This window comes from Merops nubicus, unplaced genomic scaffold (genome assembly GCF_000691845.1).
Source record: "Merops nubicus isolate BGI_N331 unplaced genomic scaffold, ASM69184v1 scaffold39031, whole genome shotgun sequence".
Classification (NCBI taxonomy): Eukaryota; Metazoa; Chordata; class Aves; order Coraciiformes; family Meropidae; genus Merops; species Merops nubicus.
Window position 1 is genome coordinate 13,437 of NW_008586892.1, and position 18,112 is coordinate 31,548.

Here is an 18,112-nt window from a genome sequence, read left to right on the forward strand (position 1 = left end):
GGTGTATGTTTTTTGGTACGTAGTTTTTTGGTACAGTCTGAATTACTGCAAAACGTAGGAACTAGATTTTTATGCAACTTTTAATTTCTAGGTTAACTTTGTAACCCATATACTTCAGAGAAGCCCATTGAGAAATGTAGTCCTTGTGATAATCTGAGATGACCCGTGATGCTTCACTGAAGTGCCACTGGTGGCTGTTCCTGGACACCCAGCTGATCAGCTCTGCTCTTCCCCTGCAGAAGCGTCAGGATGAGGCGGGGGGGATGGCGGAAGCGGGCTGCCGACGGCGACGGCTGGGGAGTATGGGTACGTCCAAAACCAACTGCCTTTCTTTTAAGAGGTGAATGGCACCGTAGTTAAAAAGGGTTTACAAATTTGTTATACATGCTAAAGGTATGCTATAAATTAAACCTGCTTGCTTCACTTGAAATTTAAGTTCAAAAAAATTTTTTTAATTACCATGTTTCAAATTTTTCATTCACAACAATCCACTGAATTGCTAGATTAATGAGTTCAGACCCTTGAACAGCTTTAAGTCACCATTTAAAAACTAAACTAAATAATCTAAAAGTCTTTGTTTGTCTCCACTACATTCTATATAGATGGATAAGAATTTAGAATGGAGGAAGTTGCTCTTTTTTATTTGAAAAAATAATGTCTTTTGTATGTCAACCAAAATCCATGTGAAGTAATGCTGCTTGCTTTTCCAGTCTTATAACTAACCACATTAAAATTTTGTCTGTAAACATTAGAAAATAAGATTAGGATCATGACTTTTGTTTTGTTTTAACTTAAAAACTAGGGTGGGTACATGTCGGCCAAGGTTAAGAAATTGGAGGATCAGTTCCGGTCAGATTCAGCCATACAGCACCAGAAGGATGGAAATTCATCAACTATCTTTAGTGGAGTTGCCATCTATGTCAATGGCTTTACAGGTGAAGCTTTTATTTTTTTAAGGTTCTGTTCTTTTTTGTTCTAGTGTCTGTTTATCTGAGTGGAGGAAAGAACTGTAAAACACAGGAGTTTGCAACTAAGTAAATACATAACAGTTACTGTATATGTTTTGTATATTACGTTCCTTTGTGTTTCATGATTAAGGTTTTCAATATAAAATTAGATTTAGGTTCTGATGATATGCTACTTTTCTAAATAATTTACCTGGATGGCCACTGATAGAAAGAGGAGGAAATTTTTCCACATTTCTCTGATCTTATTATTTGAAATGAAACCCTTTAACTTCCTCTATGCTGCTATATATATTAAATTTTTAATTTTTTAAATTATTTATAGTTGAAGTGTTTGCATTAAAATTATGTTTGAGCAGGTATGTTGGGGTTTTCTTGATCAGAGTGCTATAATGCTTGAGACAGTGAACCCATTAATAGTGGAAGGAGGAACAAAAAAAAGAGGTAGGACCAAAATCAGTTTGAAGGAATTCTGCAGGCATCCATAGATAGATATATACATTGCCTGTGATGACATGTTAACTGCAGTAAGATTTTTAATCTGCCATACTTAAGTTCATATTTGTCCTGTGTTCTGTAAAGCAGTTTAGTAACCTTTTTGAAACCCTTTTTCAGGAGCCTGTGCAAGGAATATTGTGGCTATTATATAGCTGATGTGTACAGCTTCTGTAATACAGAATAGTACTGGTTTGAGCACAGGGCTCAAACAAACTGAAAAAAGTTAAAGTGGATGTGTGAAACTATTACTACATCTGAATCAGTTACTTAATAGAGACAACTTCTTTAGTGAAAATCTAGCATTGTTCTTCAATATACTATTTCCTGAATAGAGCTCTACAAGATGGTTGTCCAAAAGGCTCAAGTAAGAAAGATAACAGTTGGAGAAAAACGTGTGCTATTTCTAGCTAAAAGTTAGAGATATAATCAAGTATTAGAGGTATTTGGAGAGTTGACAGAAGGCCACTGGATGGAATTTTAACTGTATTCTTTAAAAAAAAAATCTTCCTTTTTCTACTGATAAACTTTTTAAAGTATTTTGTGCCAGATTACTAATCACAACATTCAGTTTGTGCTGACCCAAACCTTTTGGTGTCAGTGTGACACCACTACAGAGGTTTTTCAAAAGCTAAAACTTTTTTTTCACCCACTTCTGCTTGTAGAATAAGTACTCTTTTTAACACAAGAGAGGGGATAAGAGATGTTAGTTTTTAAGGTACTCTGTTCCCTGTAACAATTCAAGAATAACATGGTAAGGAAAGCGTGAGTTAACTGCTGCTTTAAACTGTAAATTGTATAGTAGGAGTTCTGTGCTGTTTCTAAGCCCTTTTGATATTAATTCTTTTCTGTTACTTCTGGGTATAAACTACTCTCCCAAACTCAAGTGAAAAGATAAATTAGTTCATTTAATTATTTGTTATGTTGATGTAAAGCATTTTTTAATGTCGTTCAGCATTAAATCTGTGTGAGTATTTTTTCTTTCCATACACCATACATGTTGTGGATAGACCCTCTATACCAAGTACAGTGTTTACATTTTGAATCAGAAACACAGTTTTCTACATTTCTTCAGAAACACTTTTCTGATTTGTTCTTTAAAGAACTTGTAAGGTTTTTCAGGGAAAAAAGCCCAGCATTTTGCATTCTTTCTGATCATGGCATCATATTTCTCAATTAAAGTTGTTTTTCTTGCTGTATTTGCTGACACAAAACAGGAATATTTCTGGTTTTAATTTTATAGATCCCTCAGCTGATGAATTAAGACGGCTAATGATGTTGCATGGAGGCCAATACCATGTATATTATTCCAGATCAAAAACAACTCACATAATTGCCACAAATCTTCCAAATGCCAAAATAAAAGAACTGAAAGGAGAAAAAGTAGTTAGGCCAGAGTGGATCATGGAAAGGTAAGTTTAGATCTACTGCTCTTGGAGATTTCTTGTTCTGGGAAGAAAAAAAAAAAGAGGAGAAATCTGGAAAAACACAATTACAGAAGGCTGCATTTTAAGCTTATGGTTTAGTAGAAAATAAATCTGTCCTTGCCACAGCTGAGTAAAAATTACCAATGTTACATTGAAGATATGCTTCTTGGTGACTGTTCTTTAAGAAGCTTCACCAAGAACATTCAGAAAGACTTAGGCATATCAGGAAACTGAACATTATCATGTTGGTTCCATTTAGCATCCAGTCAATTAACCAGCCTTCATGCCAGTATGTTTAAGTAAGTACCAGGTGATTGTGTTTTAACCTCTTGCCTTGTGTGTTGTGCAAGTTTCATTTTATCTGCAAATAAAGTAGAATATCAGTTGAAATGAATATTCATAAAATTCAAATTAACCTATCTAAACATTTATTATGTTGTGATTTTGTAACAAAACAAAAAAAAAAAGGAAAAACAAGCTAACTACAAATTTTATTTAGAAAGAATCGATGTTCTTTGGTTCCTCCACGCACCAGAATATATAGGATCAACTGAAGTGTCCTCACGTCCTTGAAAAAGACGATAGCCAGGCTCAGAGTAGTTAATCTGGCATGCATCTGTCTTCTTCCATCCAAGGAACCCACTGGAAGCAGTACAGGCAGGGATATGTTCTGGAAATCATTCTGCCATTGTCATACCATTCTTAAGTAGCCTCTTTCCTAGATGGTCCACAAGAGCAGGCAAGGAACTGTTCTGTGCATGTACGTGTGGAACCCTGTTTGCAGTTCGTATTTTCAGTTTGCTGATTGACAGTCCTTTGGATTCAGCTGTTTCATATTGTGTATCCTTAAGGTAAATTTAAAAAAAATTAATCAGAAATTATAGTTATATCAGAAAGACTTTAGGCACATTGTTTTAAACATATTTTGGTCCTCGCCCATGAGTATAAGGACTTGAAAAACTGATGATAGGTATGTTTTTATTTGAATGATGTGGCTGTTTTCATTTATGCCATTAAAGGCTGTTATGATTTTAACAAAGTTGGAAAAATCAATTTGTATACATTCAGTAGAGGCTTGCTAGAACCTAACACGAAATCTAAAATTTTCCTTAGGGTATCTTGTGTTCAGGGTCTGTGTCTCCTGGTTCTGTAAGGTTGGACTAGAAGTCGGAAGAACTGAATATAGACAGATACATGGGGCTGGGCACAAGGAGTCAGGGAACTCACTGTCTCAGTAGAACAGGGTCTGTGTCAGAATCTGGAACAAAAGCTAATTTCAGAACAACCCCTCATTTTTTCCTTTCCTCTCAACAGTATTGAAGAACACTCATTTGTTAAATACTCCACCTCTATGTCTGGAATACCAAATGATGCTCTCCTCAGTAGAGCAGTTGGTGTAAATCAGTGCAGTGGATGTCGAGGTTCCAAATTTGTTGAATATTCATGTGCATATCATGTTAGTACAGTCCAATATAGTTTTGATTTTTTTGGTTTTTATTTTGGTTAAGAGTTGACTGTAAAATGTTACCGTCACAAATTACTGGTAAAGCAGTGTTAGATCCTCAGTCTTGTCACCCAAGGTTGCAAAATGAAAAGGTCATTTGTCTGTGGAACTTTAATTTTTTTCTTTGTGTGCGCACATTATGATCTAGTCCTAAATTATGTGATCACATGCCATCTTTTTTCACTATGGTACCTGCTGTGTTCTCTTCACAGAAAGATTGGGTTGAGGTTTCAAACTGCTAATTCAGTGACTTGGTTTGTGCTTCTTGTCTCTGTAGCATGTTACTTGAATTCTTTGATGATTATGGAATTAATAATTAATTCCTGTCTCTTATTGATGATTATCAGTATAGAATATCTGCTTTCCAAAGATTAATGAACTTATTACAATGTCTATTATATTCATTTTTTGTTTGAAAGCCACAAAAAAGACATTAAGATAAAATGCCATAAACGCCAATAATTTGGGATGTGTCACGTGAACTATGTAGGCTAAGATGTTTCAGTTATTTACACAAGGGTGGTGGGGCATATGTTAAAGTTTATTGCTGCATTAAACCCTTGGTATGTTCTGAACTGTGGACATTCTCAGCTGTGGTCTAAAGTCAGACTCTGTAAACCTGTTGTTAAATGCAGGTAGCTCTAGAATTCTGGTTTAATTAGCGTCACGTAGCGATCCTGTGATAACAGTAGTTTGAAATCCAGTATTGCGGAGTAATGTGCGGTTGCTTTAGCAACAAAATCATTCTTTCTGCAGTCCTCTCGTTGTGTGTTTTTGCTACCTCTCCATTTCTGCAACAGCTGAAGGAAGAGGCTTGGAGGCAGATCTTCTTTCTAAACCTTTCATCCTTCATTTGAAAAACACAGAACACAATTATGTAGCTTGAAAAGGTTATTGTGCAGTGTCCAATGGAAGCCAAATTAAGGTGATCTGAGAGCTTGGCTTTCAAATTTGAATATTCTTCTAAGAAACGTTCTTGAATGTTTATAATAAAATCACTTTTCAGAGATTGTAGATAACTAAACACTAAAAATATGCTATAAGTAGAATTTGTGGATTCCTTATTTTGATTTTCAGATTTGAGTGAATGTTTTTCTTTGAGATCTGTGTTAATTTAACACAAGTGTGTAGAAAATAGTTTAGAATATTTCCCCTAGAAAACCAAAAAATTAGTCGGGTACATCACTCTTCATTTCCTTTTTCTGATGATGATTCAGAATGCAAAATACTTGAAGAAATAAGAGCTACTTGTTTTAAACCAGTAGAGCTTTCAAAAGAGATACCACATTAACACAGTATGAGATAGCTTTATAGCTACAGCAGCAGTAAATGCAGCTGGCCTGCTGTTGAATAGTGGGGCAACCTCATGAGAAAGGATAGGGAAACAGCTGACGTACTCAATACTGCCTTCAGTGTTCAGTGGCAAGGTCTACTTCCACACCTTGAAGGCGGCCTGTGTGCCTGGCGGTGTATTTTTGAGAAAAGAAATGCTACCAAACGTAAAGGAGGTGTGAATTGTCATTCACGTAAGGAAATATGACATACACAGCTCTACAGTACCAGATAGAACACATCTAGGGGAGCTGAAGTAGCTGGCTGATACCATTGCTACATCACTCTGTAATCTTTGAAAATTCGTGGCAATCTGATGAGATTTTCCAGAAGACTGGATAAAAGGCACATGGCATCTCTGCCTTCAGAAAGGGAAAGAAGCATCCAGGGAACTGCACTGTGATCAGCTTCACCACAGTCACTGAAGAGTAGGAAAGAGACATTCCTGGAGGCTGTATCTAGGGCGGCAATTCATCCCTGACCAGCCTGGTTGTCTTCCATGGTGAGATGACAGGGCAACAGGACAGCAGTAGATGTCATTAAGCAAATGACAGTAATAGGGCTTTTGACACAGTCCCCTATTGCATTCTTTTAGTCAAACTGGGGAGATACGGATTTTATAGTGGGCTGCTAGCTGGAGGAAGAACTGGCTCAACTGCCTGCCTCAGACAGTTGTGGTCAGCAGGTCAAACTAGCAAACGGTTACACATGGTGTTTCTGAATGGTTGATACTGAGGCAAATGCAGTTTAATGTCTCTGTTAATGATGTGGACATTGGTGATACAATGGAAAGTGCCTTTGGCAAATTTGTGGGTGACAGCAAATAGAAGGGAACAGTTGATATACCAGAGAATAGGGATGACAGAAACTTAATGACATTCAACAAAGTTAAATGCAGAGTCCTAAACATGGAACAGAATTAATTCCATTCAACCAGACAGACTAGGGACTCACTGGCCAAGACTCTTGTAAGGAAGGACTTGAGGGTCCTCGTGGACTACAAGTTGACCGTGGAGGAGCAGTTGTGCCTGTGTGGAGATAAAGGCTAACAGCATACTAGGTTGCATTAAGAAGACCATAGCCAGCAGGCTAAAGGAAGTGGTTCTTCCCATCTCTTTGACACTTCTGAAACCACATCTGGGGTTCTGTGTCTGACTTAGGCTCCTCAGTACAAGAAAGATACTGAAAAATGGGAGTGAGTTCAGAGGAGAACCACCAACATGAGCTGGGGCCTGGAACATGATACATGAGAAGCTGAGGAAGCTGTCTTTGTTCCACTTGGAGAGAAGACTAGGAGGGAATCTAGTTGTTGTCTTTTGTTACCTATATGGAGGTTATAGACAGTGTGGAGCCAGCAAGAGGACAAGAAGCAATAGTTGCAAGTTGCAGCAAAGAAAATTTTGAGTACAAGGAAAAGGTTTTTTCACAGTGAAAGAGACTTAAACAGTGGAACAGGTGCCTAGAGAGACTGTAGGATCTCTGCCCTGGGAGATCAACCCTGGGCCACCTGATCTAACCTTAAAGATAACCCTGCTTTTAGCTGTGTTTGGATCAGGGAACTCCAGAGGTCATTTCCAACCTAATTTTTTTTATTGATTATGGATTTTGTGATCCAGGGAATGTGGAATGGTGAAAGATGTTGAATGATGCATTCAAAATAGGATTCCTATTGCTGCATCTCAATGCAGTTTGAAAAAAAAAGAAACCAATTGTATATTGGTCTAGTGAAGCAGCTGCTCCAGCTAAAAACGTAATACAAGTTCTTAAATAAATATGGAGTTTTATTATCTTGAAATTGCAGTAATGATTTTGAGATATTACCTGAGTGGTGATACATGCAGCTTCACATGGTGACGTGAGAAACAGTCTAACCAGACTTTGTAAAAGCTTAGTTGCTGCATCACCACTCTCTGTACAAGAAAGCTTTGGAACCCTACCACGTGTATTTTTAACTCTGTTTGGCAGTGTTTAATGTAAATAATGTTCCTTTATGGATGCGATATATTCGTGTATCAAACAATATTTAACTGATGTATTTTTAGGGTTGTTTTTACTTCCCATTCCCATAGAAACCTTACCAGATCTCTTATGTATATGCCTAACTATTTTTAATTTATCTAATTGGGAAATACGATCTCCTGCTTCATTCTTCTGTAACTGCATCAAGAAAGCTCCTGAGGGTTTTTGTTCTCCTGTCCAGCTCCCTTGACAGCAGTGCAGATCTGAGCTCGTTAAAAGCACATCTCCAAGAGAAAGCACTCAGGTGTTGATCAGAAAAACAGTATCTGTCACTGAGCTAAATTATCTTTAAATTTGAATCCAATTTTATCTTCAAAACTGAATGCTGATATTAAGCTTCTTTGATATGGGAGAGGTTTCTCTGCTGTGAGAAGTTTCAGCATCTGTGACCCAGTGTTCAATATGAAAAGGAGGTGAGGTATAGACTGGGAATGCCATTATCTCTGCTGCCAGCAGCAGGCATTGGAGTGGAGAGATTAAACCATGCTGTGGTGTATTTTTGAGAGGTTTCTGCTTCAAAGTCTGTGACTTCCCTAAGGAATTTAGGAGTTACTGAAGTATCATTGCAGTTTGAGTGGAAGAATTAAAAGAGGAGGCAGATATAGAGGAACACATAGGAGAGAACTGGCATGATTGTGGTAGATATTGATGGAAGGTCTATTTGGAAATTATTCTTCTGTCTAGCTTTCTTCAGCGAATTTTCTCACAAGAAGGGGTAATTATCCTTTTGGAATGGAAAAACTAGTTCATTTTGAGTAGTAAACCACATTCTAGCTGACCTTCAAATTCTACCCAAAGTTGCTTGGAACACATGCATTTGCATTGTGCCAAGTTAAAGAGTTTGGTGAGAGTTCTTCAGTTAGCATAAGCAGAACCACTCAGTAGGTTGTTTCTTTTTGATTGGGCATTGTATATTTTGTTTTTGAAATTAAATATTTGTGTCAGTTGGAGAAGAGAAATTGAGGTCGGCAGCTGACCAACACAATTGTGCAAGTATCTTCATGGTACCAGTGAACACGTCACAAATTACTTTGCAGTTCAATCGAGTTCATAGTGGGAAAGGGGCTGTGGGAGTGACTGCAAGTACATAGAGCAGGACAGCAGAAGGTACAGACCAAAGTAATCGTTTGTTGTACCTGAGGTATTTTTTACCATAAAAGGTTGGAGGTTTTAAAAAATGTCTTAAGTAGTAACTTGTTCCTTTTTTTCCCCTTTCAGCATTAAAGCTGGACGTCTCCTCTCGCACATTCCGTATCAGCTTTACACCAAGCAGTCGAGTGTTCAGAAGGGTCTCAACTTCAATAGCATATGCAAACCTGAAGATGCCATGCCAGGTCCAAGCAATATAGCTAAAGATCTCAACAGGGTGTAAGTGTTCCTGATCTTGTAATGCAGATGCTTATCATTCACCCATAATGATATTTAACTATATAGCATTCTAAAAATTAATTTCAGCTTTATAAGAGGGAAACTCTGAGGCACTAAAATTTAAAAAAAAAGCCATAAAACAGTTGAGGATAGAGCTACAGCTACCTTGACTCCAAGCCTTTTCTCTAGTCTTTGGACCACACTTTGCTTGATAATGTGACCTGGGATTCCTAGGACGTAGCATGTCTGTATGGAAGCAACAGATGCACATTAAAGGGTTCTGACTAGTGACACTGAAAAGCAGGTCTTTATTTCCAAAGCAAAAAACTGTTATGATTTGATTACTTTTGCTAAAGGCACCTAGGAAGAAATGTAAATGCATACTCATTTGTTCTTTAGCTTTTTTTTTTTTAAAAAAAAAGGCACAGCTTACCTTATGTATGCTAACACCAAGGTTTAAGTCATGCTTGAGAGAGAGGATGGATTAAGAAATCCAATTACAATATAAAAAAATTCTCCTAGAAGACCTTGAGACAAAAATAGAACAAAAAATGCCCGCAAAATTTTTAACTGGCAGAGAAACTGGAATTTGGGAAGAAACCTTCCCCTTGAACAGTCTGTTCTGTAGACTCTTTGGGTGGTTCCTGCATCTTTTTCAGAAGCATGTGCTTTTTGTTTAGAGGCAAGAATCATAAAATTATTAAATGGCTGAAGTTGTAAGAGACCTCTGGAGGCCATTTGGTTCAAGGCTACTGTTCAGACAGGGCCATGGGGACTGTACAAGATACTATATACTTTCTGATTTGTAATGGTGATCTTTGTTCTTCTACAGCCGGATGATTTATTTAACATCCAGTCCTGCATAATGTTGAGGAGACTTTACCACATGAGTGTTGTTTGTCTGTATTTAAGAAAAACCAGTGCCACAGAGTGAATATCCTAAACAGTATTTGTTACCTTTAGTCAAATGATGAGTGATACAATCACCATCACCTCTTATTATTGCATTGTTAATGTTTTTTTTTAAATGCGAAGACTATTCATGCTTCCAGAAATATCAATTTAGTCTGAAAAGCACAAGTATAAAACCTGTGTTATCCACTGATACTAAATATGTACCACTAATATACCACTCTCAACCATGAAACTCCTAAAAAATAATATGTATAGCATAAATTATGATAGTGATGACCCTAACCAAATTGTTGTCACAGCTAATTGGCTTTCTGGTTTCAGTGTTATACTGGATAGCTAATTATTGCCCATCTTTTTTTTTTTTTTTTTTGGGACTTATATTGCTAGCTTGGGGAGTTGGAAGTGATGGTTGTTTTTTTGTTCTGGAGGTGTATGCACACCTCATGAAGGCTTTGTCTTTAATTCCACTTAGGGTTTTATAGATCTATAGGGCTTGAACAGAATCTATTACTCTAAAATATTTCTTTTAAAACAGAAGTTTTCTACATATACTTTCTTTTTTCTCCTTTTGTGGCTTGTTTGTAACTAGATAAGGAAAATCACATCTCTTGATAAAAAGGTAACTCCTTCTGGTGGTTTGCATTTTCCTGCAGCATTCATGCTATCTAAGGTAGGACAGTTCTGTTAACAAGTAAATAATTATTGTTTGATTGGAGACTGCTGATCAAATTAAAGGCCTTGGAAGTAGCTTTTCTAATGTGAGTGTGATACTAGCCACTCTGATGTAAAGTCCTGGTAGTGCTGTGTTAATAACACCCCAAATCTGAAATCTTTTGTAGAGCAATACAGTATGTTGTGACATTGAGAGGACATGGCTCAGAGTTTGAGATAATTGTCTTGAAAATGTAAAAACTACTCAAGTATATGCTGATAACAATTAGGAAGATAAATAGCTAGCACTTGAAATGACCTGTAAGTGTGCCTTTTTTAATAAAATGCAAGGTATTAAACACTCATATCTCTTTCAGAAATCATATTACAAAGTGTGAGATGGAAAACGAGATCGCACCCAATGGAATAAGCAGCTGGAATGAAGAGGAGGAAGAAGAAAGTGGGGGTTTTGGATTTACGGAGCTGGAGCAGATCCTGCCTGGACGGAAACAGAACGGGATTCAGTCTCACAGAGACAGCGCTGCCATTTTCAACGGACACACACACACGTCTACCAGTGCCTTAAAGACACAGGATTGCTTGGTGCCCTCTGGCAACGGTGTTGCAAGCAGGTTTTCTCCAGGCCCTGTGCAGGAGGAGGAGAAGACTGAAAAAGGCATGGGTGACTTTAGAGACTGCACGACGCAGCAGTTGCAGCAAAGCAACAAAAATACAGACTTTTCGTGGAATCCACATAGGACTATGAGTAATTCATCCTCTTCTTCATCTTTGCACAGTAATGCTAAAATAAATGGTGCTCACCACTCCACTGTTCAGGGGCCTTCAAGCACAAAAAGCACTTCTGTACCTACTTCTAGCAAGGCAGCTTCCTTACCTGTGTCCAAACCTTCAGATTGTAGTTTTATTTCTGACTTTTATTCACGTTCAAGACTGCATCATATATCGACGTGGAAGTGTGAGTTGACAGAGTTTGTCAACAGCCTACAGAGAAAAAACAGCGGTGTCTTTCCAGGAAGGGAAAAATTAAAAAAATGGAAAGCAGGCAGGTCTGCACTTAAAACTGACACAGGTAGATACTTGTTTAAGCAGGTTTATGTTGAGAAGATATCTTATATCTTTGTACACTGAAAGTCTGAGACTAGATCAGTATTTAACGTTCACCTTACAGGCTATCTGGAAAAGCTTGGTGACTTTGATGCACTGAAAACTAGAGGATACAGCTTCTTTTGGTTTTGTTTGTTTGGGTTTTTTAAACTTAAAATGTGACTTAATGTGATACTCTGGTCTCTATTCATTTCCTTCTTGTAGGAATAATGTTCCTGACTTTACCAAGAGATGTGGATTGATCAAGGGGAAAAAATACTAGATATATCTAAATACACAAGTCTGCAATGTGAAAATCTAGAGAGAAAAAACAGAAGAACTGCTTATAGTTCAGAGTGAAAATTTAACAGATGGGTAACATTTGGAAGTGAACAAAAATCTCAGTCGTTTTTGTTGTTGTTTGTTAGTAAGAGTGTTGTATACCTCTGGGTCTGTTTAAATGGGTAGCAGTGTCGTAGGAGACTTCTGAACCTAGCTGGTGACCAAAATGTTTTATGTCATCACATCAAGGGCTGAAATGGAAAAGTAATTCATGAGAGGTGAAGTGTTACAAGAATAGATAAAGTATTTTGCATCTTTAGATTCTCTCAATTACAGTCTTAATTAAAAGGCTAGCTCTGTACTATCAAAGAGATTCTGACTTCGTTGTGCTGTAAAAATATTCACTTGTAATCATATGAACGTATGCTGGACAATCTGTTACCACATCCTAAAAAAATACTGTTAGATAAATTAACTGATTCTGTGTTTGTGCTAGGACACCCCAGTTACAAAAAAAGTTAATTTCCAAACTACCTTATTGTGTATTTTTTGAATCTATATATGATATAAGCTAATATATTTTTATTTTCTCTTTGATTTGGCCTAGAGTATTCAAACAGTTAATGGCTGTGTTTCAGTTGACAGGTAGCAGCATCTTAAGCATTCACTTGATTTGTAAATATGTCCTTTATAAGACAGTTTTTGTTTTCAAAGAGTCAGTTCAATGGTAAATTATTAAAAACAGGAAAACATTTTCCTGATTACTCAGTAATTAAATTAGACGTTGAGCAGAACAATTCACTTGAAGTATTAAAGTATGTTTTCACTGTTAATGCTTTATGCATTGTTCAAATTAAGATTTTTTTGTTAGATAAAGCCACCTCTGGTAGGTCAGCAACGTGGACATGAACCCTTTAGCTTCTATAATTCTTGACCCAAGGATTTCTAGTGGTTTAGGTGCATAAGTTTTTCAGTCTGGAGCTATTCTGCTCATCCTTGCTGAATGTTTGCATGAGTGTAGGTACAGCAATGACAAAATCCACTTGCATGGAAGGTTTGAAATGGCTTTTGATGCGTTTCATGAAGAATTAATGCTACCTCTTACTGCAGCTAAACTTTTTTTATCTATTGGAACAGTCTTCTGATTGATGAACAAAAAGGAGTGAAGTTCTGTGTTGCAGATTCAGTGTCAATATAGCAAAATTAAGATTCAGTTGCCACAGGATGCATTAATCTCCTGGGGTTAGGTAGAAGTTGTTAATTATGAGAAAACAAAAAATTTAAGTTTAGGCTGTGTTTACTGTTTATATTTCTATGATCATTTTGTAAATGTAAATATATTTTTGGTGAGAAGCAACAAAACTCTTTATAATTTAAGGCGGTGAAACTTGATGACTACTTTGAGTAGTACCAAAGTGTACAAATTAGGGTTCAATTTGTCTATTGGTGTATCTTCATACTAGGTAATGTGTCTGTTGCCAGCTCAGCCAAGCCACAGAGCTGTATAATGCACGTGGATATGGATTGCTTCTTTGTGTCTGTGGCTATCCGAAATAGACCAGATCTCAAAGGTTAGTATCTAATTCTCCATGTTACACTTCACTCAGCTAAGCCCTTACAGACACAGCTAAACTCGGGCCTTATGAAGTGGACTTTGCTTGCTAATTTCTTTTTCTGCTGTTTTTGTTAGTCAGACCATGCAATTTTCATACTCTTGCTTACTTTCTCACAATCCAAAATCAAGTGAAAGAAGGAACTGGTGTTCTCCTTGCTCTCTCCATTAGCATCTCGAGTAAGGAGAAGTAAAAACTGGAGTAGCCATTCCATATAACACTGTACATATGTTATTGAGACATGACTTTACCATGTTAGAAATTGGAGGTCAAATTCTAGGTATACCAAAAGTGGGCTTTGGTCTCTCTGTTTTGTTTGGGATTGGTTGGTTGGTTGGTTTGTTTGTTTGTTTGTTTTAACAGATACCATAATAATTTTGCTAATGTAAGGAGCTTTGTTGAACTAGGAGGGTGGAAAGGTGAAAGCTTTGAATTAATTTTCTTTGTGTCTGATGCATGTTTTTCAAGGGAAATTTGCTTTTCCATTACACATGCAATTTACAAAAATAAAATTTCTTTTACAAAGAAATATATACCTGAAGTAGTAAGACCTGGGGGATGAGCAATTCAATTGGCACATAGAAGTCTGAGTTGTGTGATCATCCTTCAGGCACAGGAAGAGTTAGTGGAGGTCCTTAGCAAGTTTTGATTTTTTTTTTTTTTATAAGTGTACCATTCAGAAATGGAGATACTAATTCTTCTGTGCAAGTGCTGAACTTTGGTGATGCACAAGTCTGAGGACTGGGTGCAGTGGTGACCACCTGACAGCCTGCTGTCACAGACCTTGAGAGAGAATAAGCTGTGTATACAGCTCCTTTGCACTCCTCTATCTAAAGATGGAAGAAAATGTACCAAAGATAATCCTGATATGTTTGGGTCTTTAAGACTATTTCCTGCCAAGTTTCAAATTCCCTTACTGGAATATAAAGGACACAGGACTTTTCTGTAAATATTTTTCCTGTTCCATAGAAGTCTGCCAGACCTTTCAGTGTATAAATTAATTTCCAGTAGAAAAGTTATGGAGGTATTGATATTACTAAATCAAAAGTTTACTAAAGATTTGATTTTGTACAGTTAATAAAACAAGTGGAACTGAGTGTGTTGGTTTGTATACACTCTTCTAGTTTACTTGAGCTAATAAATATTATTAAAGTATTTAAAATCAGTACAGTGCTGTGTCTTAAAGTAATGAGTCATTAGAGCATTGGTGAAGTTTCACAGCTTCCATTTATACTTGCTATTAAAGACAAACTAGTGTGGCTGTATTTTCACTCTTTAAAAGCTTTTCTTGTTACACATGTGTGACTGCAATTAAGGCAGCAAATTCACAGACACAATGCAAAGTGACTTTCACAGCTGTTTGCTCCTTAGTGCTCTAGGACTGTATAAGCTTGAAAGAAATTGTAAAAAATAAAGTGGACATCTCCATCATCTTACTTCAGTTGTGCTATTATTAGAATGTGAGCTGTTGTAGGTGTTGACTTATATTTCCTCTCCACAGGAAAACCAGTAGCTGTTACTAGCAACAGAGGTGCAGGAAAGGCACCACTGCGCCCTGGTGCAAACCCCCAGCTGGAACAGCAATATTACCAGAGCAAGCTTTTGAATGGCAAAGCAGGTACAGATAAGTCTCTTTGTTTGCTTATTTGTCTATATGTTTTTAACTTCTGTTACCAAAGATTTTTTATTTGAAATTTATTAATGAAGTGCACAGTGGCTAAATTTGGATTTTTTGTGTGAGGGATTTCAGAAAATAAGTTTCTTTGGACAACATGGTGTTTTGTGGGCTCAAAAATAACACACCACTGTGACTTCTTGTTACTTCTTTGCCCAATACAAGTGAATTATTTTAGAGTAATTTTTAGGTTTTGCTAACTTTCATTGAGGTTGAATATAATATATAATGTTAAGTAATTACTTAAAATAAGAAATAAATACAAGTTGTCTGGGATCACTTTGTTCTGAGTAAGACTATTATGGGGAATAAGGTACAAAATAAATTTTAAATGGCTACTAACATTTTTTTGCTATCAAAAAGTACCAATGACAGTACATGGTCCATGAGAAATGGAGTGTGTGAAGCTGGCTTTTGAATTGCGTGTGTACAGTATCTGTGTACAATGAGTTAATTTGGATGGACTAGAGAATTCTAGGTTTCTGGAAAGCCTGTGCAACTTCAATGAGTCCTGTCTCCAGTACTTTGTTTCCTCAAAACCAGGGCATCTGTCATAGTTGAGAATTCCTTACTTGCCTGCAGTAATATAGAAATTTGTTACTTTCTGTGTCCTCAAGTAGTAATATACTAATGTAAACAAAACCTACTTTTATTAACAACTTTGATGATTACTATACTGCCTGAACTGCACTTGGGATGAGAAAGTATATTGCTAAACCTTGACAACTTATTTCTCTATTCTCCAGCAGTCTGCTTAATCAGCTTGAAGCTCAGTTTTTACCACAAGGTTGATAAAAGGTGCCTACGCCAGGAACAGCTGCTATTTCATTTCAGTTTGGATTTCAAAGTTGAGTTTCTCCTTTGCCCCTTGTACTTGTGCTTTTTGGCAACCTTGTGGTAGCAACTACTATTTTTATAAAGTTTACACCTCAGTGAGTTATTTATTTGATACAAGAGGTGGGAAAAGACAGGTTGTTCTTCCATGGTTGTTTCTGAAATGTTAGTACCTAGGGAAAAAAAAAAAAACACCAACCAAACTCTGCCAGCTTTCAAAGACACTGGAAACAAGGTACTACAGGAAGTGATGCCATTTTCTTTGTGGTTTTGCTGTAGTTTAAGAAGCTTCAGGACAGAGGTAGAATGTGTGTTTGTGGGACCTCCTGACCTTTAGCTTTTTAAGGACTTTGGAGTACGCTCCAGACTTACGTGCTGTGTCATATCTCAGAGTGTTGGAGAGATAGCTGTGGTTTTTATAGAGTTGGATTTTCTGTAGTGTAGCTGTTGCATGAGCTATTTATTGGTAGCTCAGTTTTATATAGTGACTTTATAACTTTTATTAGGAGCTTACAGTGGATAAGGGTGTGACTTAGAATTGAGTGATATTTGGAGAGGCAGTTAAATTACAGAAGTTTAGCTGGTATCTAGCATATTCTTTGTGTTTCACAAATTCAGTAGTAACTTTTCAACTATATTTATTGCTTAAAGGTACAGCAGATTGTTGCCTCATTGTATAACCACCTCAGTTTCTTACTGCAGCAGCTTTTTCTGGATTTCCACACGTTCATTTCTTTAACTTCAGCATCTAATCTGACTGGCTTGCACACAGGCAGGCAGCTAGCTCTTTCCTTCTTGATACTGTGTCTGGGTGTGCAACCTACTGTTTTGGTGAAAGGATTTTTTCCTAATACTCTTTTTATAGTTTATCTCATTAGCTGCAGTTCATAATATTTTTTGAGTCATTCTTTTAATCTTCATGTACAATGGTTTTATCAACACAAATGACAACCTGTTGTTTCTGCTTGTGTTCTCCGAAGTACATGGCTTGTCTTCTTTTGGGGGAAATGAAAATACATTTAGGTCATAGCTGGAAAGGTGGAATTTCAGGTTAGGCTTTTCTAACATCACAGTATCTTAGAAAGCATATGTGACACACTTCACCACATGTGTTTAATTGTGCTGTGCCAGAGGTAAATGTGGTCCAGTAGGCACGTGTATCACATGGAAAGTACTTTTTCTGAAATATCTAAATTACAGAATGATAAATTATCCTGTTAAACATACACAGTTCTGTTTGGGGGTATGTTGTGTAAATGAAATTAAAAAGTAGTTTGGACCAACTTGAACATGAGCATATTTTTACTTCCATGCTTCAGCATGGAGCCCATTTCATTTTTTTGATGCTTCATGCCTTCCAGGCTGTTGTTTTTGCCCTCTCTGTGTCTTGCTTATTAGAAAAAAAGTTCCAAATTAAAACAAACAAAACCATACACAAAGAAAACAAAAAAATAAATTCTAACTCTTATGAATCACTTTTAACAAGTACTGAACTCTGCTGCTTCAGCTGCTTCCTTTTTTTTTTTTTTTGTTTTTTGTTTTGTTTTCAGAATTGGAAATTACTTCTTTAGTGATACTGGTTCCTGCCTTTGTTCTGCATTGCTAGACCAGTACCTAGTGTCAACAGAATCTTCAATCTTTTATGAAATGGTTTTTCTTGTTTGAACTCATCCAAAAATATATAGCTTTTAAATATAAAAGTTGCTATCATTCTCACCCTAAATCTCCAAATTGGAGATAGCCTTTCTGGGTAGTAGAAATTACTTTTCTACATACATGCCATCTTTAACATTCATATCCTGAAGGCAGAAGATTAAGATAGGTTAATCAAGATTCATAGTTTGGGGTCTCTTTTCCATGGCCAGGATGCCCAAGATGTGAATGTTTTCTAGGCTTCCTTTCCCTCAACCCTAGTAGCTCCCTTTTTT

General features: G+C 36.8%; 1 protein-coding gene across 1 annotated transcript in view; it reads left to right on the forward strand.

Annotated features, from left to right (window-relative positions):
* Nucleotides 1-244: 244 nt before the first annotated feature.
* LOC103781073 (DNA repair protein REV1-like) overlaps nt 245-18,112 on the forward strand; it is a gene marked incomplete at its 3' end in the record, with an annotated part of 29,073 nt that continues 11,205 nt past the window's right edge. The window contains 7 exon segments of the mRNA XM_008948776.1: nt 245-306; nt 803-935; nt 2,704-2,872; nt 8,961-9,110; nt 11,054-11,766; nt 13,526-13,633; nt 15,177-15,293. Of these exon segments, the coding sequence (XP_008947024.1) occupies nt 250-306; nt 803-935; nt 2,704-2,872; nt 8,961-9,110; nt 11,054-11,766; nt 13,526-13,633; nt 15,177-15,293 (1,447 nt within the window).